Source organism: Peromyscus californicus, unplaced genomic scaffold, assembly GCF_007827085.1.
Source record: "Peromyscus californicus insignis strain IS unplaced genomic scaffold, ASM782708v3 Scaffold_9__1_contigs__length_137607984, whole genome shotgun sequence".
Classification (NCBI taxonomy): domain Eukaryota; kingdom Metazoa; phylum Chordata; class Mammalia; order Rodentia; family Cricetidae; genus Peromyscus; species Peromyscus californicus.
In genome coordinates this window covers 135318143-135342521 of record NW_026294617.1, presented here as the reverse complement: position 1 = coordinate 135342521, position 24379 = coordinate 135318143, and the positions used below count along the sequence as shown (strand labels likewise).

The 24379-nt window shown below is 41.8% G+C and overlaps 1 protein-coding gene across 1 annotated transcript in view; it reads right to left on the bottom strand.

Moving 5' to 3' along the window:
- The window catches only part of Ptger3 (prostaglandin E receptor 3), a 73371-nt gene that overhangs the window by 36008 nt on the left and 12984 nt on the right, over positions 1-24379 (bottom strand). The window contains exon 2 of the mRNA XM_052731160.1: positions 7012-7191. Within this exon, the coding sequence (XP_052587120.1) occupies positions 7012-7191 (180 nt within the window). The remainder of the gene's footprint in view (positions 1-7011; positions 7192-24379) is intronic.

Here is a 24379-nt window from a genome sequence, read left to right as displayed (position 1 = left end):
CCTGTCACTGACTTTGCCGCTCTGGTCAAATTCGCTCCCTTCCTCCCACCAGATTGTAAGTGCAAAGTCTGAACTACATATTATTTGTTTTGTGTGTGTGTGTGTGTGTGTGTGTGTGTGTGTGTGTGTGTGTGTGTGTCTGTCGTCTCTCTGTGTGTATGTGTATGTGCGTCTCTGTGTGTGAGTCTCTGTGTGTGTCTATGCATGAGTGTCTGTGTGTGAGTCTCTGTGTGTGTGTCTGTGTGTGAGTCTCTGTGTGTCTGTCTGTGTGTGTGTGTGTGTGTATGTGCGTCTCTGTGTGTGAGTCTGTGTGTGTGTGTCTGTCTGTCTGTCTGTCTCTGTGTATGTATAAACATGTCTCTGTGTCTATGCATGAGTGTCTGTGTGTGGATGTCTGTGTAGGTGTCTCTGTGTGTTTCTATGTGTATGTGTCTGTGAGTCTATGTGTGTGTATCTGTGTATGTTCTCTGTGTCTGCCTGTGTGTGTGTGTGTGTGTGTGTGTGTGTGTGTGTGTGTGTGTGTGTGTACATATGTGCCAGGGCTGCATGTGGAGATCTGAGGACAACCTCCTGGAGTTGGTTCCTCCATCTATCATGTGGATCTCCAGGACCCAACTCAGGTTATTAAGCTTAGCAGCAGGTGCCTCCACCTGCTCAGCCATCCCACTGCCCACCCCCCAACTTGTGTTTTTAAAAAATTAATCCTGGTGTTTTATTACCAACAGGCTTAATGTGAGACAAGTACACAAAGTTACAGAGAGAAGAACGAACCTGAGGAACTGGCTCAGATCCTTTACACCCTGTGCCAGCCACATTCACAAAAAGCATGAAAAGGCTGACAGTTATTAACGAGCACCAGGGGACTAAGAACACGTGGTCCCTGCCTGCCCAGGACACAAATGCAGGGGCATCACATCCCATGGCCAGCATGTGCTCCATTACTGTGCCAGGGATTTCTAGCCAATCATACCCACTGTGGCCATAAAGACGTTCCCTGAGGTTGTGCATAGTGAAGAGTAAGGGTCCTGGCCCTACAACCTATGTGTGGGAGGAACAGGGGACAGAACATCTTGGAAGCCTTTTCTTAGGAGGAAGGCAGAGAGTTCAGGACACTAGTTGTAATATGTCTGAATTTCCAGAGCAGGGGAGAGGTGGGGCCTGGTCACGGTCCCCTTGAGGAATCCAGTTCTCACCAACACTGGGTACTGTTGGTAAAAAGGCTCTGATATGCACAAGGACCATTCTCATGTCGGGCGCCAGTGTTTACACTGCAATCCACAAGATCAAGGAAGGACTTTAGTTTATGAATGAGGTTTTGTGTTAAAAACAGCGATCTGGGGATTGTAACAGGGAGAAGCAGCAGGTTGAAAATGCAGACAGAGCACCTCTCCAACACGGAAAGAACTGGTGGCGTTCTGCACAGGGTTATGGAATCAGAACCCAAACAGTCCCGTTGTTCCAACAGGACACGGCTGTTTCAGGACATTGGGCTTTTATTTGATCAAGCAGAGCAAGTAGGAAATCAGCAAGATGCTATAGTCAAGAAGATATCCCCGACAAGAAAACATTGCTGAGATCGGGAAATAAAGACAGGGACATTTCAGATTATTTGCTTTATTTTCCATTGACAGACTACATAAATAACAGACATTTATTAAATACACAGACAAGCTGTCCTTGAATGCAGTCAGAATTCTGATGTACATCTCATACATTCGTTCTCTATCTACACAGTCTCAAGTATCAGCTATAAAACACATGGTATGTATATTTAAATACACTGCAGAGAAATACCCAAAAAGCTTTACATAAGGTGTTAAGACACATTTTCTTGCATTACCAAGCATGTGGGGAGGAGGCAGTGAGGAGAGGTGGGAAACCCCCTGTCTGAGCTCTTCAGTGGGGCTTAAAGTGCAGATGTAGCCAGTACCCCATGCCAGATAGCGGGGACTGTGTCTGCTGGCTGTGAGCAGACCACAGTAATTATGTGGCAATAGGTTAAGTTCCCCCTCCTCTTGTTTACTGATTATCTGCGTGAATGAGTTCATCATTTTCTTTTAAAAAAGCAAGCCCAGGCCACACCTCTCTGTCTTCAGAATGAGCAATGTGTAAAGTTAAATGAAGTCCCTCTCTGTCTCTGCTTCTGAATTCTGCCTTAAAAGACCAAGGATTTCAATGGGTTGCAGTGGACAAGTCTCCCTGCTGTTCCCATGTTCTCCAGGCCCCTCCCACTGACTATTCTTTCTAAAGCACCAAGCATCTTGAAGAGTATGTAAACTGCATACATCTCCCCTCGATTCTCAATAAATCTTGATTTTTTTTTCCAGAATCTGAAAACTAAACAAGGAAACTATTTTTAAATGATTGCTCAATTTTCATGACTGGCTACATACTGTCCCAAGACCTGATTACTTTAAAAGAGCAATATACTTTAAATCTAAAGTATTTTATACCAGAATCTAAAGCTTCACATTTAAAAAGGACATGAGATGTGGAATTATCTCCAAGATACTAAAAAAAACATGAAAAGGCTAATTTTGTTCTGGGAGAGTTCTTTCTTTCCTCACTCTCTTTACTTCCATAATAAAATTGATCCGTTGAAACTACTAGAAACAACCAAAGCCTCACTGACAGCAAATGTTTCTGTTCCCTGCTCTCTCTGAGAGGACAGACAAGCAGGATAAGGCAGGTAGGCGGTACTGGCAAATTAGTTCCAAAGATAGAGGGGAAGCCAGTGCACCCGCTGTTTAATGTTTAGAACACACAGCTGGCCAGTGAGAAACTCCTGAAAATAATAGTCTTTGACTCAGTGGGACTCAGACATGTAGGTGATTATGATGTATGTGGTGGAGTTGTCTTTGCAGAGAATGTTCTCTGCTTATGGTGTCACAGTGTAATGGTGGGAGCTAAATATTCATGGTTAGTCACATGATCTTTACCTTAGGGACCAAAAACATGATACATAAAGTAAAAAGTTTCCTTAATTCCTGGTTCATGCTTCTTTTGCCATTGCCAACTGTTTCCTCATGTTGACTTTTAAATTTTGAAATACTTCCATACACAATACTGTGAAAATGTCAGCTGAAGCTTAACTCTTTATTGCAACACAAAAAACACATCTCTGAGCTTAACCAGAGATGCACAATTTTTTTACATTTATTTAGATTTCAATTTTGACATATTAGAACCAAAAAAAAATAAAAATCAGAAAGCAAATATTAAATAAGGACCTGTGAAAATCTGTCACAGTCTGTGACTGGGTAGATAAAACACTGACATTTTAATTACTCTAGTTAAGCTTTTTTTCTGTATTTACACAACAAAAACGTGTCAAGCCGTTTCCCTACACTGTGTGCAGCTTGAGGTACTTTCGGAGTAACTGGCAACATACGTACCAACAAATGCAGAAGAGCAAAGATTTTCTATTTTCAGCTTTGAGCTGATCTCAACTCCAAAGAACTACTGAATAATTGAATAATTTTTATGATGGGAAACCTGAAAGCCAGTCACTAATTTGGGGCCCCAACCAATAACACTGTGAAAACCATTGATAAAATAAGGGATCAAATCCATCTAAAGTTCAAGCATCAGGATATAGCCAAGGTGCCACCACTTTGGGTCCTGCCTGTGAGATTCTAGTCTGGTGATGGAGAAATGTCTTTCTGTATGCTGCAAATATGTGTTGTTCTGATTGGTTGATAAAGCCGTTTGGCCTATGCCAAGGCAGCTTAGAGGCAGGAGGCAAATTCAAAGAGAGAGACAGGAAGAAGGCAGGGAGAGACGCCAGTGAGCTGCCCAAGGAGCAACATGTAATGGGAGGCAGGTAAAGCCACGGAACATGTGGTGATACATAGATTTATAGTTATGGGCTAATTTAAGATATAAGAGCTAGCTAACAGAAAGTCTGCCATGGCTATAGTTTAAAAATAATATAGGCCTCTGTGTATTTACTTGGGAGATTTGTCCTGACTGTGGGCCAGGCAGGATACAGGAAAACTTCAGCTATAGTCTGGCCCTTCACATATGGGACATTTTATAATATTTTTCTGTAACTCTGTCAAGAGATCCTTTATGAGATAAAGAAGAATTAAGCAGAAATATATGTATATCTTTCATTTCAGAATAGTTTAAACCTATTGTAATTAATCATATTTATTTAAAATATCTTGGTATACAACATTAGGCAAATTTGATAAAGCTTACTGTTTTGCTGTTGTTATTATTCTGTGTTACCTGGCTGTCAGAAAAACACTCTGTGAGCCAGAGTGGCCTCTCCTTGCTCATCTGGGAACCACCATGCCTGACTCTGATGTAAAAGTAACACATTTTGTTTCTCCAAATGAAAAGTATTTTTAAGATATTCACTAAGTCTAATTTATTTGAAACATTAACTCTTTGTATTTGACAACTTATTATCTTTTCCATCTATGACATAACATGAAGCCTAAATTCATTTGAAAACCATCGACACTAATTTTACATGCATTTCTACATCTTTTTTACTTGTTTTTTTCCATGTTATTTTCTGAGACTCTAATTAATACTTTCAAGTTCAGGAAAGGGCTATAATCTATGCATGCATTCTGCTTCCTGTGCATGTGTATGCATGGATAAATCAGCTGCCTTGGAGTGAAATTCAAGGCCAGTGAATCAAACTCAGGAATGGAGATGCCCCCTTCTGTCTGTAGTAGCCCACTTTGTCCACAGCACACAACTGAACTCCCACCATTCCCAAGCTGAGACTGTGGGGAACTTTTACTTCCTACCATGTTTTGCCAGACTAACCAATGGCTTCTGAGGTAACAAACTCACAGTTTCTTCCCTTTCTGCCTCCTTTTCAAGCTTGTTCAAAAACAGTCATTCATTCACTCCTACTATGGAACCCCTGGGCAGGAACTGGTTTTGTAGTCAAGGATAAGTTTTAGCATGTTCTGTTTTTGCATCTTGGTGAAAAATGATACCTTTTTGATAGTAACCTCTCTTACCAGCTGAAGATACATCCTCTAGACTATTCTAGAGGATATTACACCATACTGTACAACAACATGGCAAACTTCTCTAAAGGCAGAACTCTGTTTAATCGACTAAGTAAGAAGTCATTTGCTTTAATGGGCTGAACGAACTGTAACAGATTTGTCAACTGCCCCAGGAGAGAACAGAAGTTTTAGCTGAATTTCATTTACTTGTCCAGGGTACAATGTTTATTGGAAACTCCTATATTCCAGATGCTACAGTAAGTGTGGGAAGAAGTAACAAAATTACACTTCACCACTCAAATCCAGCAGTGTGTGTCTACCTGATCACAGAAGTGCTCAGGGAGCACCCCAAAAGCAAAGCCTCTCTTCAATAACTTGTTTAAGTTTGGGGGAGAAAAATGTTGTCTTATACTCTATGAAACATATCAGTAGGAGATTTTTGTAACAGGACTAGTCTAATATAGCCCTATATTATTGTCGTTATTTTAACATCTGGATTATGAAGCCATCCTGGATGGTGTCAGCACCTGCACTAGACTTTATATTCTGACTCACTTTTTGATGTGATCATTTAAACTGATTATCCTAACTCACCTAGGCCAGTGAGCATAATTAACCTAACAGATACAGTGTAACAGTTACAATCAACTCTCACCCAAACTGATACTAAATCACAAAGAAAATGTCATTATGTAAAAAGCAGAAAGAAATCTCAAGCTTTGAAGGAACTAGGGAGCAATAAAGTACAAATCAAAATCTTCACATTAAATATTAATGAACTGGCAAAATGAGGTGCCAAAGAATAAGGGCATTATTTAGGATGGTCCTGAAGGAGCACAATTTTTGTGGGGTAACTTTTAACCCCTCAAATTCCAAAGCTTCCAGATGTAATTTATCTGTGCCACATTAAACCAAAGCCTCAAGCCTTGTGCCCTTATAGGCTGTGGAAAGCCAAACAAGCAGCAGAGCTGTGTAAAAGCGCTCACCCAAGGGCAGGGCAAAGGCTGAAGAGAAGTCATCATTACTATTCCTATCTTATAAGAAAGCCAAGCATAGAAAAATCTTTATTCAATTTCTAAACTTCTGTTTCTTTTAGAATCAGAATTGGTATTTAAAGACCAGAGAACACTGGTGGGAATAGGACTAACCCGCAGTTCTCAATCCAGTCTTTAGGTAGCATTCTGAAACACTGCTTCATGACTCCCCATAGCTCAGTTATGCTTCTCCCCAAGGCTTCTAAGAAGGCAAATGTATTCTAAAGAAAGAACATTTAGCAGCAGTGGGTAGACATAAACTGTCGTATTTGAAAAAAGTGGAATTGGATCTTATTTAGTTAAGGAGTAAACTTCCTTACCAACCCAACCAAAAGTTAAGTTTGTGAGGTTATGAGTTAACAATCTATTGAGCAATATTTAATATTCAAATAGCATCAAGACAACAAATATGTGGATAGCTTATACATTTTTAAAAACTCAAGTAGATTCTTTAAATTTTGAGTGGAAAAAAAGGAGGAAGCAAAAGTAACAGAAACGGTGAAAGAGAACACAACCAATGTCCTTGGACAAAACAAATCTCTATGACCTGGTCCCCTGCCCAAGGGTTTAAACTCCAAACTCCCCACACAGTATGCTGGGACAGCAACCATCCATACTCCAAGTAGCTCAAAGTCATTTATCATTAAGTGTTTCATCACATAAATAACTCCATATACAGCTACAAATGGCAGAGACTCAAACTGCTAGACTGCTAGTAACAGATTTTCCTCTGTTTGTATTTCAGGATTTTGGCACAGAAGGGATTATCTATGCTTCTCAGACCCTCTAGCTTTATATCAAAAAATTCCATTCCAATGCATAAACAGCAGCATACCAGAGATGCCTCAGTCCGTAAGGGCTAGGGACATTGGCTGCAAAAGCTTGAGTGTGCACATGGGTTATGTTCACTTTCACGGCCCTGGCTGTACTATTTCGTTAGATAATGAGATGGGCTGCCCTTTCTGTCCATCACTAGAGCAGCTGGAGACAGCGTTTGCTACCTGACAGAACTTCCGAAGAAGGATCTTTCTTAGCAGCAGATAAACCCAGGGGTCCAGGATCTGGTTCAGCGAAGCCAGGCGAACTGCAATCAGGAACGAGTTGCACTCCTTCTCCTTTCCCGTCTGTGTTTTGCATTGCTCAACGGATGTCTGGTTGAAGATCATTTTCAACATCATTATCTAAGAAAGAAGGACAAACAGTTGTTGCAAAGCTTGACAAAGTCACAGGCATCTTTGCAGAGGACCAGGCACAGACTGTCTTCATAACCACACTGCTAAACTGAGTGTCAGTCCAGACACAGTAACATAACACCACCACTCTGAGTTCAGACTGTTCTGTAGATTTTCCTATATTTTGGGCAATTTAACACAATGTAGTTTTGTAAAACATGTAGGTTCTTGGGCTCTTGGCTTTTGAAATTTAAAAAATCTGGATATAACACATCTCAAAATCAGCCAAATTCACAGTAGGTTGCCAGCCAAATGAGACCTAATACTTCAGCAATAATGAAGACACATTAAGTATAAATTCCAGTAATTCTAACTAAAAACTATCATTGAAGAAAAAGTAGAAAGAGAAAAAATGCAACCACATTATTTTGATTTCCATCATTGTTTTTGTTTCTCTAATATAGATACTGTGTGAAGTTATTCATATGCACTTCGTAAACTTATAAAGCTGTGATTATTACCACTTCCCTTTTACAATTACAAAAAACATGATTTAATGATGTGAAGTGGCTGAGCCAAACTCAAATTTAAGTTCCAGAAAATTACTCGCTATGGGGTTGGAGAGATGGCTCAGAGGCTAAGAATGCTGGCTGCTCTTCCAGAAGACTTGGGTTTGATTCCCAGCACCCACAAAGCAGCTCACAACCATCTGTAACTCCAGTTCTAGAGGATTCAATGTCCTTTTTCTGGTCTCTGCAGGCACTACACGCATGTGGTTTACATACATATATGCAGACAAAAGACTCGTCCACATAAAGTAGATATAAAAAAACTTCATGATACATGGTATTTTATTTTTATCTGTTTTTTTTTTTGCGGTGGGGGGGTGGTGGTATGTGGTCCGTCTACATGTTAAAACAAACTCCAGGATAGTGGGCATTTGGAGCTATTTCTTGACTAGTATAGTCCCAGTGACTAGAGTCTAGACAAATATTTAGCAGATAGCAGACAGACATCTAGCAAATGTTTATATTTGAAGGGCTATATTATATGATACATACATGAATACAACACTATGTGGCATATGAAAATATATTTATATTTGAATTATGTATATATGGGTGAGTATCCATTATTTTCATATGAAGAAAAATGTAAGAGTTCTTAGACATATGAAAAGAGGTTCAAAATCATTTATCATCAGAAAAACACAAACAGAGGAGGAAAAAACATTTCATATCCACAAGATATAAATGAGGAACTGTGGCCACCAGAAGTGTTACTGAGAGGTGGGGCAAAGGGGACCCCCACACAGGGGTATCGGGAATAAACCTTGGAGCAAGCACAGAGAATGCAATTTGCTTCATTTCTTCATCCCAGCAATGCTAACCACACCATTGGGTCTTTCTGAGCAGAAGTGGTGTGTGTCACCATCCCTGACAGTGCTGTTTACATTCAAATGATGAGAGGCAGGAATGACCCAGACTCCAGTTTATTAACATAGGCAAAGACAAGGGCTGACTTCACCTACCTAGGCCTATATAACTACTGATCATGTCCTCACAAGGTGTCTTAGTTAGGGTTTCTATTGCTTTGATAAAACACCATGACCAAAACTGGAGAGGAAAGGGTTAATTTGGCCTACACTTCCACCTCATAGTACATCATTGAAGGAAGTCAGGACAGGAACTCAAACAGGGCAAGAACCTGGAGGCTGGAGCTGATACAGAGGCCTCTGACCTCCACATTTGAGTGGTACCACACAGAAGCCAACATTCATTTATTTACAACAGAGAGAGAGAGAGAGAGAGAGAGAGAGAGAGAGAGAGAGAGAGAGAGAGAGAGAGAGAGAGAGCGCGAGCGAGCCATGCTGCTTATTGGCTTTTCCCCCTAGGGCTTGCTCAGCCTACTTTCTTATAGAACTCAGAACTACCAGCCCAGGGATGACCCCACTAACAATGGTCTGGGCTCTCCCACATCAATCACTAATGAAGAAAATGCTTTACAGGCTTGCTTGAGTACAGCTGAATCTTATGGAGGCATTTTCTCAATTGGGGTTCCCTCCTCCCAGATGACTCTAGTCTGTGTCAAGTTGACATAATATTAGCCAGCACACAAAGCATGCACATGGAGAGGTTAGACTGAGCTATACTGACTCTTTGATAGAGGATAGAACCATGGATAAACTGTGTTACATAAAACATTATTAAAACTGTCATTGTTCCCCATACTGGGTTGCCTTGCCCAGCCTTAATTCAAAGGGAGGAGCATAGTCCTACCTCAACTTGATATGCCATGCTTTGTTGACACCCATGGGAGGCCTGCCCCTTTCTGGACAGAAACAGAGGAGGAGTGGATGGGGGGCAGACGGGAGGTGGGGGAAGGAGGGGAAACTATGGTGAGGATGTAAAATAAATGAAAAATTTTTATTAATAAAATAAAGAAAAAATTGTCACTTTTTTCTTATATTCTTTTAAGGGATTTTTATTAATTTTGTGGGTGAGGGATATGCTGCAGCATATGTGCAGTGGTCAGAGGACCACACGGGTCCCAGGAATCAAACTCAGGTCATCAGGTTTCGTGGCAAGCATCATAAAATGTGACTGTGGACATATGGCAGCATGGGCGGGGGACCAACACCTAAGGCAGGTTGGAGAGCTGGCCCTGCCCCTCATCAGCTGCAGTACCCATGCCTGTACAACACAGTAGAGCTGACCATGAAGGTGTAGGTGTGGGGGATCTGACCCTAAGGACATGAAAGAAGAAAAACTGGACCTGCCCCTTGCTCATTGCTGCAAAAGGTGAACTAGCCAGGACAATGAGGGAGAGCCCACCCTGGTAGTGAGGACAAGGGAGAGCTGGCATGCTGACCAACCCTGCAATTACACAGGCCCAGAACCAGGCTGTGTGTTGGCCCACCCCAACATCCACACCATCTGTGATCTGCTGGAACATGTGAAGGGCCAGTCCTGTAGACCCAAAACCACAGGATTTCTATAACACAGGGTAACATGAGGATATCCAAGAGGAGTTCCAGTGAGGGACCAGCATCAACAGTGTAGCAGAAACTAGAGACCTCGAACTAGACCAATGACTCTGCAATGAACACTTGCAAGTAAAGACGTATGGACAAAACGGTTTACTGCATGACTCACTGTGTCACACTACAGCTTCCATGATGAGATTGATTTTTTTCCTTCTCTTTTTTTCTTTTTTCTCTTAAATTTCATTTTATTTGGCGGTGGGGGGAGAGGTTACAAGGAGAGAGGGTGTATACAAAGGGATGAGGAAATGAATGGGATAGAAATGCATGATGTGGAAGACACAAAGAATAAAAAAATTAAATGTGGCTGTGGAAATCATAAACATGTGGCTTGTGTTTTCTGCTAACAGGGCAAGTCTGCAGAAACGAACTCTCTTGAGGTTCATCTTCCTGTGGGTGTTCTGCTGAAATGTCCCAGATTTAATTCAACATTCCTTAAAAATCAAAAGACTCCTAACCATACATTCTCTTTCACAACACTTCAGAGTCACCACTAAACTGTTGCCTCACCCTGTGCCATGCCTTTCACTCTGGCCGCAGTCTCACCCTAGTCTAGACCCTCCCACACACTTTTGAGTCAGAGCAGTTGCAGTCACCAAGGCTGGCCCGCCATACAGTGAATGTTTATGTTTTCTAGAGCTCATGTCTGAAGCCCTAACACCTGCTGTTACGGTGCTGGACCTGAGAGATAACTCAGTTCTTAGATGAGATCAAGAGGGTGGAGCCCCTGGGATGGGATTAGGGTCTTTATAAGAAGAGTGAGAGGTACCAGGTCCTGTCCTAGCTGTGAGGATGCAGCCTGAAGACAGCCATCTGTAAGATGGAAAACTGGCTTTCATGAGGAACTAAGCCAGGCAGCCCCTGGACCTTGAGTCCCCATTCTTCAGAACTGTGGAAATACACGCCTGACATTTAAGGGGCAGCATCTTAAACTGTGGGGTTGTGACACCATATGAGGTCATGTCACTGAATGTGGAAATTGTAAAAAAGTATTAAAATAAAAATACGGCAATAGTAAAAGGCTGTTGCATGTGCAATGACCAAAAATGAGTGAGTCCCAGGTATTTCCAGATGTGCTGGCCCGGGCTGTCTCTATCACTGCGCTGCAGCCTTGGTTTGGAACATGTAACACATGTGCTCTAGACTATGTACACTGTCACACCACGTGAGGCCCTCAGCTCAGACTTGGGACTACTGTGTTAGGAACTACAGGGTTTTTCCTGCACATACAGTTTTCTTTCAGAAATAGACTTTTACTGTTTTCTGACTGTCTCCCCTGGCAGGGAGCGAATCAGTATATCTTTGGTTCTAAACTGTGTTATAATGTTTGGGATTAAAAATAAATCTCTGATTGAACCTAAAAGTATCCATATTGTGGAAGAAAGAGTCAAAGGAATGAGAGGAGATCTTTGGCAGCTATAGATCCATGGCAGATCCCATGGCAGATCCACGGCAGATCCACGGCAGATCCCATGGCAGATCCCATGGTAGATCCCATGGCAGATTAATATCTAGAAAACACAGAGAACTCAAAAACCAAAGCATCAAGAAAACAAACAACTCAACAAAAATGTGGGCTTGAGAGTTAAACGGAGTTTACAAATAAGCCAAGAAAATGTTTTTTAAAGTGTACTACATCCTATTAACCAGGGAAATGCAAATCAAAACTTTGAGATTTCATCTTAATGTAGTCAGCGTCGGTAAGAGTAAGAAAACAAATGGTAACAAATGCTAGTTCGGATACCAGAAAAGGGGACCCTCATTCTCACTGTTGGTGGGAATGAAAACTGGTGCAGACATTAGAAATTGTTGTGGGAATTCAATCCTGTGGATTTCTTGAATTAGGAAATAAGTGTGGAGATTCTTCAATAAGCCATTAATACATTTGCCTTATGGCCCAGCTATAACAAGCCTAGGTATACACCCAAAGGACTCAGTATCCTGCTATATAGACACCGGCAGACACCTACTTATCTGTGTTCATTACTGTTCTACTCACAATAGTAAGAGAATAGAAACAGCCTATGTGTCCATCAACTGATGAACATACAGTGAAAATGTGTTAAATACACATGATGGAATTTTATTTAGTTATAACGAGTAATTAAGTTATTAAATTTGCAGGTAAATGGATTGAAATGGAAAACATACCAAGTGAGGTCACCCAGGCCCAGAAAGGCAAATGATGCATCTTCTATCTTACATGAGGGTCCCAGGTTCGAATCTTTATGTTTATGTGTTTAACATGGAGTATCAGTAAGTACCAGTAACTGGAAAGGGGCCATGGAGAGAGCAGGGACTAAAACACAAGTGATATGAACAGGGAAAGGGAATAATGTGGAGGGAAGGCTTGAGGAGGAGGATAGGAAGGCAGGGCACAGGAAGTGGGGGGGGATACACAAACTAAGGATGTTTGGAAAAAACTGTAAGTTTTGTTGTTATTCTATTTCTGCTCTTTTGGAGGACTCACCACCCAGCTCCCAAATAAATCACACACGGAGGCTTATTTCTAATTATGAATGACCGGCCTTAGTTTGGTTTAGATTCTTGCCAGCTTTCCTTAACTTAAATTACCCCATCTACCTTTTGCCTCTGGGCTTTTCCCATTCTTTTACTTCTGTACATCTTACTCTAACTCCATGGCTTGCTGCGTGGCTGGCTGGCCCCTGATTCCTCCTCCTTCTCTCGCTCCTAGATCTCCTTTTTCCTTCTCCCAGATTTCTTCTTCTATTATATTTCTATGCCTGACAGCCCTGTCTATCCTTTCTCCTGCCTTGCTATTGGCTGTTCAGTTCTTTATTAGACGATCAGGTGTTTTAAACAAGCACAGTAACACAGCTTCATGGAGTTTAACAAATGCAACATAAACAAAAGCAACACACCTTAAAATAATATTCTACAACAAAGTTTCCTAAAATGTGTATGTATATAGGAAAGGGTGTAATTGGAGCTACCTACACGAGGGGCCAGGGTACAATACTGGTCCCAGAAGCCACAGTTACCAAACAAAGAGCCCAGCACCAAGTGCAGGATACTTCCCTTTGAGTTGCTGCTTGGGAGGAGGTGTCCCAGAAACCCCCCAAACAATCGCTATCCCTGGTTATCCAGAAAACTTGAGGGTAAGAGCTTATTGATGAGGATACCACTTGCTTTGGTCACTGCACATGGGAAAATCAGGCAACAATGTGGCCTCCCAGACACACTGGCTGAAGTCCTGGGATGCCCATGTCAGATTAACCTGCAGAGCTCTGAGACAAAGTTCTGTGGCTTTTGAGCTACCGAGTGTCTAATAATTTGTTTTAGTCACAGTAGAAAATTAATACCTCCACCAGACTGAGCTCCAATAACAGATAAGGAAACTAGGGAGTGAAAATGCTCTTCTCACTCAGGGATAAAGCTTGTTTACAGTCTTCACTTTCTTGGGACCATTTTTAAGAACTACAAAGGTAAAACATCACCAGCAACAACTGCCTGAGTGACCTCGGTTTCTGTGTTGACAACAGACATAGATGAATGTGTGCTATTCAATGGTGTGTGGGTACTCACAGTGTTTGATTAAGAGCTTTAAACCTGCTCTTTTAAGCTCAGGGTTTTTTGTGACAAACATGCTAATCAATCCTCTTTCCCCTTATTTTAAGCAATTGCAAAACTTTTACCTACTTCTTAAAGAATCTTCTAAAGTATAATCATCTAAAATCCAAATGTATTTGGCCACTATCTGTCTTTCAGGAATTGTTCTGGCCATGTTACTTAAAATTGCTTGCAGTTATATTTTCATTTTCTTTTATAAAATGAATATTGCATTTCTTTAACTCTTCATAGTCATGAATATTCACAAGATGACTTATTAAAATGAGATTTTAGTCATTTTGCAAAGTCCTTGATTATTTTTAAATTAATTTTATGAGACCGATAATTTTAAATTATTTTCATAAAGCTAACATAGGTTCCATGTGCCTTAAACTGGTTAGCGGTTGGTAATTTCCCACTGGCGGTGCAGTGATTATAAAATTATGAATAAGCTCTGTAAGTAATAGCTGGCACCCAGGCAGCCACACCAGCTCTTCCCAGAAATAATGAGCTGGAACACACACAGATAATTGGAGTTGGAGGCAGCACCCATAATGCTCCATTTCCACTGACTGCAGACAAGGAAGCAGGGCCTCAGCCTGCCATCTCATCTTGAGTAAGAATGCAAGTTGGCATCTGCCTGTGGATGTCAGATTGCCATCTTGTCCTGAGTAAGAATGCAAGTTGGCATCTGCCTGTGGATTTCCTTATACTCAAGAAGGTAATCTGTGATGGTGATTTTTGTGTGAGTCTGCAAATATTTTTATCAAGCTGTTCAGACTTTGAGAGAAAACTTTGAGCATGAATCTACAACTTCTGGTAGAATTAATTGATGCAGTTCTGTTCTTTGTACAGGGGAGAAGGAACACAGAAAGCATATCCAGCTTGTACAGAAGGGATTTTCTTTTTGTTTTTAACCAAATGTATATATATACACCTTGATTATTGTTCCTTCTGAGCAGCTACATAGAACACGGGATCTAGTCAAGAGACTAATGAGATAGCATCCTGAATGTTTTGCCTCTCCCAAGTGTCCGTCAGGAGGAGAAATCACTACACTACAGGTAAGCAGGAACAGAATGGAATGAACCAGTGGCTTTTATGTTCTCCCTGGCCACAGCCAGGTGAGAGCCTTACAGCATTCTCAAGGGAAAGCAAACCCTCTCTTACCCGATGGCCCTGCTCTTATGTATGTGAACATAAGCCAGCAAGAGCAGTTTTCATATTCTGCACTTGGATTTTCCTCTGTGGCAGCAAACTTGGACTTCACACACTTAGAAAATTTCAGAACTAACCTTTGTGGTTCAATAGTGCCTTGCCTTGAGTTGTTGGCCGATTGTACCACTGAAGATGACAGATGAGTACAGCCAGACAAACTAATTTGTGTAGCAGAGATTAAAACTGACAAGCTGCTCTTAGGCGCCATGATGAGACATTTACACATCCTTACTTCATTCCTAATGTAATTCTTTAAGAGAAATTTCTTCATAAGCCAATTTTTATCTATGATGTTTTGCTCTAGATTCCGTTGGGCTGCAGCAGAGCAACCTGCTCCACTGGAAGTCCCCGTCCTTTGATGAACACATTGCACTATAATACACTGAAACCAGTTTGGGCCCTTTCAAGCACATAATTGCATGATGTGAGGAATTGCTAGAGGATTAGGGAAGGATGGCTGCCTCTCCAAACTGCTGCTCTGTTCTGTAGTTAGTTATCAAGTCACTGCTGGGTCCCACTCTGCTGTTTCTGAGGCTCCCCTTGCTTATCTGATATAAACACAAGGTGACACACAGCTGACAAACACTGAAAACAAGGCTGGCAATGGCCCTCTCCTCCTGCCAGCTTTGGCATCACTCATGGCTTCAGGGGCATCCTCTGTTCTCTGGGTTTTGCCAACCACCAGCTGGACTAGAGGCCCTGTGTACAGCCATATGGTTGAACTTTCTCCAGTTAGTTGTGGAATAAAGTTGCAAGACAAAGGAGGAAAAATAAAATAAGGACAAAGGAAGAAGCTATGAAGTGAAAGCCAATTCCTCACGAGGGAACTTCACATCTTTGGTGTAAATAAAGGAAAAATACGAAGTTCAGAGATCCATGCAAGAGGATTCATGAAGCTCGGGAAAGGAGGTCTCATGAGCAAAAATGTAGGCTGTAGGCTGCCCAAGAGTTAAAGTCCTTTTATAAGTTGGACTCAGTTCTGATAGCAGTTCAAGACAGGCAATTAATTTGAATCTCACAATTCCCTTCTCTGAAGCAGGGCTGACATCGTCTCCTGGTAGTAAACCTGCAAAGGTGACAGCAGGGAAGTGTACTGACATTTAGTCTGCACAGGGCACCTGCGTCCAGCCCTGGATCTGTCCCTCAACAGCACAGGCTTCCACAGCAGAATCCTTGACATTCACAGACAGGACAGTGCAGGAATGTGGAGGCCAACAAAGGTTTCCTAGTAGATCTGAGCTTGCTTTACCCAGCAGAGCTGTATTAGAGGATTGCTTGACCATGTACATGGTTACTAGGTGATTGGAAGGGTCTACACCTGGCTGAGCTAGGGGCAAGTCTTTGCTCCACCCCTTGGCATTCCCATAACTAGCCCTTTAGAGGAGACAGGAGGGGCCAGTGGATAAGGATCCAGGCCCTCCTGAGCTATCCTGTGTTTTTATCAGTCTTTCTCCCCTCTATATTTCTATCTAAATGTTTCTCACTCCTCCTTCCTCAAGAGTACCCTGGGGTAAAAGTGGGAGTGTGTCTTCCACACAGGAGCAAACATGTCCTCATGTCCTACTTCCTTTTTTATTGCTTTGACAAAACACTGACCAAAACTGGCTTGGGGAAGGAAAGGGTTTATCTGGCTTACAGGTCCCAGCCCATCATCAAGGGAAACCAGAAGAGGAGCTCAAGGCAGAAATCCATGCAATGCTCTTCTGTGGCCACTTAATGTCCTGCCTCCAGGTTCTTGCTTTTTTATTTCTTTAAATATAATTTAAATACAACCAAAAAATGTTCAACTCTACCACTGCTCACCTGAAGAACCTTAAGTTGAGCTTAAAGGAAAGAATTGAAATAGGAGTTAATTTAATATTTGAAGTGTTAGTATCAACATAAAAATACATAGTTTAAAAAGTCTTACTTAATAAAAATGGACGTGTGTGTGTGTGTGTGTGTGTGTGTGTGTGTGTGTGTGTGTGTGTAGGTTCAGATGTGTCACGGTGTGCATGTGGAGGTCAGAGGACAACTCTGGGCATTGGTCCTTTCCTCCTATCTTGTTTCAGACAGGGCTCTTTGTTGATAAACATTATGTATCCCAGGCCAGCTTCTTGTGAGCTTCCAGAAATTCTCCATTCTTGGCCTCCCATCTCACCGTGGGAGTGCTGGGGTTGAGCACACAGGCTACGGTGCTTGCCTTTGCATGGATTCTGGGAATTTGAACTCAAGTCCTCATGCTTACAAGACCCATGAGCCATCTCTCCAGTCCTAAAAATGGCTTTCATTGACTACATAATGTATATATATTCCAATACTGTCATTTAAAATCATGCTTTTGAAGAACAAATAACATGAAGAAATATCCAGGGTATGGAAACAGAAGAAATACTGCAACTATAATTAATTAAAAATAAATTTCTATGTATATATGCAGAATATTAGAAGCAGTTACCAGTGAGCAAGAATAAAGGCAATTTCTATTATCTTTTCTGTATTTCCCTTTGTTTCCCAAATTCTCCACCACAAACATATTAGTTTTATATTTAGAATAGAAGCATTCAATTTAGAATATTGTTGGATTACTTAGCTCTTCAAAACAATCTAGTAACCTGGTGAAATATTAATGCTTGATCCAGTCTAAAATCATCATGTGATCATTTGGGTTTGAATTCTATTCAGCCAATGTCTGTATAATTTAACAATTAACAGGAAAACAGTTTTTAGTTTGTCAAAAAATTGGCTTAACCAGCATATTCATTAGGGTTCACTAAAGGCAAAGGACTTTTGTGGTAAAGCTTCTGTTACTGTCACAGCATGCTAATACATCTTTTCCTGCGCTGTAGTCAGCACACGGTATAGATTAATGATCAGATTTCTTTTACTTTATAAGTTGTTTAGGCTAGGCTGGCTGGCCAGCAAGTTCCAGAGATCTTCCTGTCTCTCCCTCCCCAGCATTGGAGCTACATACAGGCCCACGCTGCTGTGCCCAGCTTTCATGTAAGTGTTGGAGATCTGAACTCAGGTTCTCCTGCTGGAACAGCAAGCATTTTACCAACTTGAGCTGTCTTCTCAGCCCTTGGTACTGCTTTTAAATTGACTTTTTAAATTAGCATATAAAACAATAAGTTTCCTTATGGCATTTCCCAAAACTGTTTTTTCTAACCTGATTGGACAATATCATTATTTAACCTTGCAGTGTGTCAAAAAGACAGCTCTGGGTCTGCACTGTGGAATACCTTCATGGCTTTTTTTTTATAATTTAATTTAATTTTACATATCAGCCATGGATTCCCCTGTCCTCCCTCCTCGCCCCCCCCTGCCCTTCCCCCAGTCTACCCCCCATTCCCATCTCCTCCAGGGCAAGGACTCCCCTGGGGATTCAGCTCAGCCTGGTAGATTCAATCGAGACAGGTCCAGTCCCCTCCTCCCTTCACCCAGGCTGAGCAAAGTGTCCCAGCATAGGCCCCAGGTTCCAAACAGCCAGCTCATGCACTAAGGACAGGTCCCGGTCCCACTGCCTGGATGCCTACCAAACAGTTCAAGTTAATCAACTGTCTCACTTATCCAGAGGGCCTGATCCATTTGGGGGTTCCTCAGCTATTGGTTCATAGTTCATGTGTTTCCATTCGTTTGGCTATTTGCCCCTGTGCTTTTTCTAATCATGGTCTCAACAATTCTTGCTCCTACAATCCCTCCTCTTTCTCGCCAATTGGATTCCTGGAGCTCCACCTGGGGCCTGGCTGTGGATCTCTGCATCTGCTTCCCTCAGTCATTGGATGGAATTTCTAGCATGACAGTTAGGGTGTTTGGCCATCCTATCACCAGAGTAGGTCAGTTCGGGCTTTCTCTCGACCATTGCCAGTAGTCTGTTGTGGAGGTATCTTTGTGGATTTCTGGGGACCTCTCTAGCACTTTGCTTCTTCCTATTCCCATGGGGTCTTCATTTATCATGGTCTCTTTTTCCTTGTTCTCTCTCTCTGTTCTTGATCCAGCTGGGATCTCCCACTCCCCTAAGCTCTCTTTCCCTCGACCCTTGCCCTTCATTACCTGCCCCACCACACGTCCAGTTTGCTCATGTAGATCTCATCCATTTCTCTGTCATTGGGTGATCCCTGTGTCTTTCTTAGGGTCTTCTTTTCTAGGTAGCCTCCCTGGAGCTATGAGTCGCAGTCTAGTCATCCTTTGTTTTACATCTAGTGTCCACCTATGAGTGAGTACATACCATGTTTGTCTTTCTGAGTCTGGGTTACTTCACTCAGGATGATTTTTTTCTAGATCCATCCATTTGCCTGCAAACCTCATGATGTCATTATTTTTCTCTACTGAGTAGTACTTCATTGCACACTGAAGACAGCTTATGCTGGAGAGGATGTGGAGCAAGGGGAACTCTCCTCCACTGTTGGTGGGAATGCAAGCTTGTACAGCCACTTTGGAAATCAATATGGCACTTTCTTAGAAAATTGTGAATCAATCTCCCCCAAGACCCAGCTATAGCACTCTTGGGCATATTCCCAAGGAATGCTCAATCATACCACAAGGGCACATGCTCAGTTATGTTCATAGCAGCATTATTTGTAATAGAAACAACCTAGATGCCCTTCAACTGAAGAATGGATAAATAAAATGTGGTACATGAACACCTTCATCTTATAGGACGATGTAGACAGACACGGAGTCACCTCTAGGTTCACAGTCCCACCTGCATCCCACAACCCCTTCAACTTCTCCATGCCCATTCTCCACAGGCATTTCATGTGCTGTTCACAGCTTTAAATCCCCTCTCAGAAGACACAGCATCTGTGACCCTGTTTCCCCTGCAGGGCCAGTTTCCTGTCTTTGCCTCTGGAACAACTCCATCTGGAATTTCAGAACATTTCATTCAACTTTCTAAGTCTCTCAGTTACAAATAATTTCACTCTATTTTGGGTTTTTAGCTACCATTTCAACATGTCTAAATTTCTGCTGGCTTTTCCTTGCCTTTGGACTTTACAAGCATGGGTCCCTAATTCTGGGAAGTCCATCCTCCTGATTTGCTTGAATAATTTTGCCTCATTTTTGTAAGGATGTGAAACACCAGTTTATCTGGTAGGTCAGAAGCCAGCCTTGCTATAACCCAAGCATAGTCTGATATGAAGCCCTTTAACTTATTTCCCTTTCCACTTTGAATATTTTCTGATGTTGCTTGCTTTTTTTTTAAACTTGTCTATTTTAATTTTAAAAACATTTGTTCATCAACAATGTTTACAGATTCCTGGCATGTGAGTCTTTGAGATTCAGGAACAATGATTCAGTATTTTCAAGAGTTCTCAGAGTTTTCAAAACTATGGCACTTTACATATTCTCCTGACAGTCTTCACTCTCTATGATTTGAATAGCTAAATTCCTGCTTAAGGAATGAAATACACTATTTAGAAGCCTTAGCCAAGTGGTAGTGGTTCATGATGTTAATCCCAGGGAGGCAGAAGCAGTTGGATTTCTGTGAGTTCGAGGCCAACCTGGTCTACAAAGCAAGTTCCAGGACAGCCAGGGCTACACATAAAAACCCTGTCTTGAAAAACAAACAAAAATCGAAGAAGGACGAGGAGGGGGGAGGAGGAGGAAAAAGGGGGAAGGAGGAGGGGGAGAGGAGGAGGAGGGGAGAGGAGGAGGGGGAGGGGGGGGAGGAGGAGGGGGGAAGAGGGAGGAGGGGGGAGGGGGAGAGGAGGAGGAGGAAGAGGAGGAGAAGAAGAAGGAGAAGAAGCTGCCGCCACCTTGTACATGTATCATGGCAAGGAACCACACAACAGCATATTTTGTAAACAATAAATACCTTTAAATTTACAAATGAGTGATAACCAAGGGCACAGCGTGTGTTCTCCATTTTGTGGTAAAGAGCCTGGAGTCTTTAGTCTAAGAACCAATCTCACATTTAGTTTCCTAACTTCCTCCTTCCCTCTCTCTTTTTCCCTTCCTCCTTCCTTTCTGAGTGGCATTTAATCAAGATTCAGATGGACTATAAGCACCTCTTCCTATCACTCATAATTTTAAATAAAATTTTCTGAAATTCAAATCACAACAACCGTAGTGATTTGAACCTGATAGGTTCAGCTTGAAGAATAAGAAAAAAAGTATATGCTTAAAATAAAATATCTTGAGTCATTAGAAAAATTTCTATATTTTGCTTATTTACTAGCATTTTCTCCAAAAACACACCCCAAGGAAAAAGCAGAAGACAGTGTGTATAATACTGTCCTTGCTATGGATACTTGCTGTCAAATCTTAGTACTCCATGTCAGCATCCTTCTACTGCCATGAGAGTAACATGCATGAGTCCAACACTCCCCACTTACAAACAAGACCAGTATTACAACAAATACTGATGTGCCCACAGAATCTGAGAAGTGCCACATTGCCTCTGTTTTCTGTTATTAAACAGAATTTCACAGCTTAGGTCATTGGGGTGGTTTGAATGTCAATGAACCCCATAGGCTCATCTGTTTGAATGTTCGGTTCTCAGTTGGTAGAACTGTTTAAGCAAGACTAGGAACTATGGCCTTGGAGGAGGTGTTTCACTGGGGATAAGTCTTAAGGTTTAAAATCCCACATCAAGAGTCCCAGTCTCTCTCTCTCTCAATCTCCCCCGCCCCCTGCTTGTGGAGCAGATGTGAGCTCTCAGCTGCTGCTCCAGCATCATGCCTGCTTGTATGCTGCTATGCTCCCCACCATGATGACCATGGACTAGAACACTGAAACTGTAAGCAAGTCCCCAATTAAATTCTTCCTTTTATAACTTGCCTTGGTCATGGTGTTTCATCACAGCAAAAGAAAAGTAACCAAGACGGCCACTCATAAGCACTAGCCTGCTGGCCTGTGGTTTGGGGCTAGGAAGTTCAAGAGCACTGGGCTAAAATCTAGGGAAGATGGCAGAAAGGCAAATAAAGTCATTCCAGTCAGAGAGGAAACCAGCTGCCCTGTTCCTTTTCATCAGGAACCTGCTAATGACATGATACAGTTTTAATCCATAGGAGGGTGGTCCCCTCAGACCTCATCCCCTATAATCCCACCTGAATGCTGTTACAATGGCATCACAGATTTTGGGGGGCATTCATACCACAATATCCACCCTCACAATTCAACAGGCTTGCAAATCATCCTGCCAGAGTTAGGCTTATAGTCATCAAAGGTATCAGAACTTCTAGATTCCATGTTAATTCATTTTCTTTTTCCCAACACCAAACACCCTTGTGGAGTTCACCACTTTGCTCATATTAACTTCAGTCCTGTTGACTGTAAGCAGGGGCTGAGTTATCCTTCAAGGTCAAATCCACAGTTTAAGGGGCTGAAAGTGTCTCTGTGGCCTTCTGACATGAGGGGACACTCACTTTCTAGTGCTTTCCTCACACTGTTAATTGAGTGGAGCTCTCACCCACACCATAGCTGCTAACAAATGTTTCTAGTGCCCTGTCTCCTTTTGGGGACATTAGAAATGAACACAGTCCTTTGGGGATACAAGCCTCAAAGAGGCCAATTCTTCAACCTGCTTTACTCACAGGTTGGAAGTATTTGGTAAATTGAGTCTCAGTCATAGACTTTGGGTAAGACCCACGTGCTGGTTGCTGTTTCAATGTGCTTGTATATTATGAGAAATGCATAAACATCTCTTCATTGTCATCATTTAGGTGTACAAACCCAAGTGAGGAGGAACAGGGCCATGACGCACAATGGTTGAACATAGCTTGCTGTGTTCCTCATGGGTGCCCGTGCTTTTCCAGTCATCCTCCTCTAAGCTGTCATGGCCTTACCATCACTCTTTCCTTCTGTTCACTACACGGGTGGCAGGTGGAAGCCAAGTGTCATTTGGCACTTAAATTGTGGTCAGCACTTAGTGATTTTATACCAGTCTTGAGAAACTCAAGAAAGATTAAAACACTGTATTTCATAGAAGATGGACATTTTCAATGATTCTTCATCTAAGTTTGCTGTCTTGGTGAGTCTCTCTCTGGTCCATTGGTTTACAGGAAATAATATAATTTGTTCAGCAGTAACATAGCCACAGAAGGAGGCACAAGAGGGAGAAACTTACTCTCCCAAACTCTGACTCCCTAAGGACCTCAGGCTCCCGTGAAAGCAAAGATTCACAACTCGGGTGCATTATCTGTCTCTCCTTAAAGGTGAACTGTGCAACCCATTCTCACCACAGCACTTAGCCTCCCAGAATCGAGCTTAAGTATGCAATTACAAAATTATTCTCATTATTATCTCAAGGAAAATGCTTTTGGTGAATTTGTTTTAAGTTGTAATGTCAGTATTTTCAGGAATTTGCAGGACTAGAAGATAGAAGACTCGGACATATCTGAGCCTATTCAAACAGAATTTTGTTTCTCTAAAGAGACTTATTAAAGAAGTTTTCTCTGTTAAAGTAAGTACAAAACCATCAGCCTAATGCAGTACTGTGGGAATAGGAATAGAATTCAAGCAACAAATGTGAACCATATTATGCATTTCAGCCTTCTAGTAGACTCATTTTCAAATGATAAAAAGAAACTCATAGATTTGATCTTGAAAAATACGTAATTTTATTCAATGTACCTAAATGTTAATTTCAGCATGTATTGATTTTAAAATGTACTGAGATGTTTTACATTCTGCTTTTTTGTATCCTGGTCATGGGAATGTATTTAGGTCAGGAATGAACATTAACAACAAAATCCTCCTAAGTGGCTCATGCCTTGAATTCCAACACTTGGCAGGCAGAGGCAGGAAGACTCCTATGGGTTAGAGGCCACTCTGATCTAATATGTAGCAAGTTCTAGGAAAGTCAGGGCTACAGAATAGACCCTGTCTAAAAAGGGAGTGGAAAATGAAAGAAAGAATCCCTCACCTTTCAAAATTTTAAAAAAATAGTTTAATTCATTCTTTGACAATTCATATACGTACATAATGCATTTTTATTGTATTCACCCCATTGTCCTCTCTCACCTACAAACTCATTCCGAGCCTTCATCCCAACAAGTCTCTGTCCTGATTTCATGTCTTGTTATTTTATTTTGGTTTTTGATTTTTTGAGACATAGTTTCTCTGTAGCCCTGGCTGCCCCAGAACTTGCTCTGTAGACCAGGCTGGCCTTGAACTCACAGAAATCTGCCTGCCTCTGCCTCCCAAGTGCTGAGATTAACAGTGTGTGCCACCACCACCTGGCTTCATGTCATTTTTTTAAATGGCCCTCCGAGTTTTATTAGGGCTGCTTGCATGATCATGGGTATGTCTCCATTTTATCCATGGAGAAAAAATTCTTCACCAAACCTGAAGTTTGCTAATTTCTGCTGGGCTGGTGTCCAGAGAGCCTCAGCCATCCTCCTGTCTCCCAACCCCACCCCTAGCCCTGGGGTCACAGATACAGTC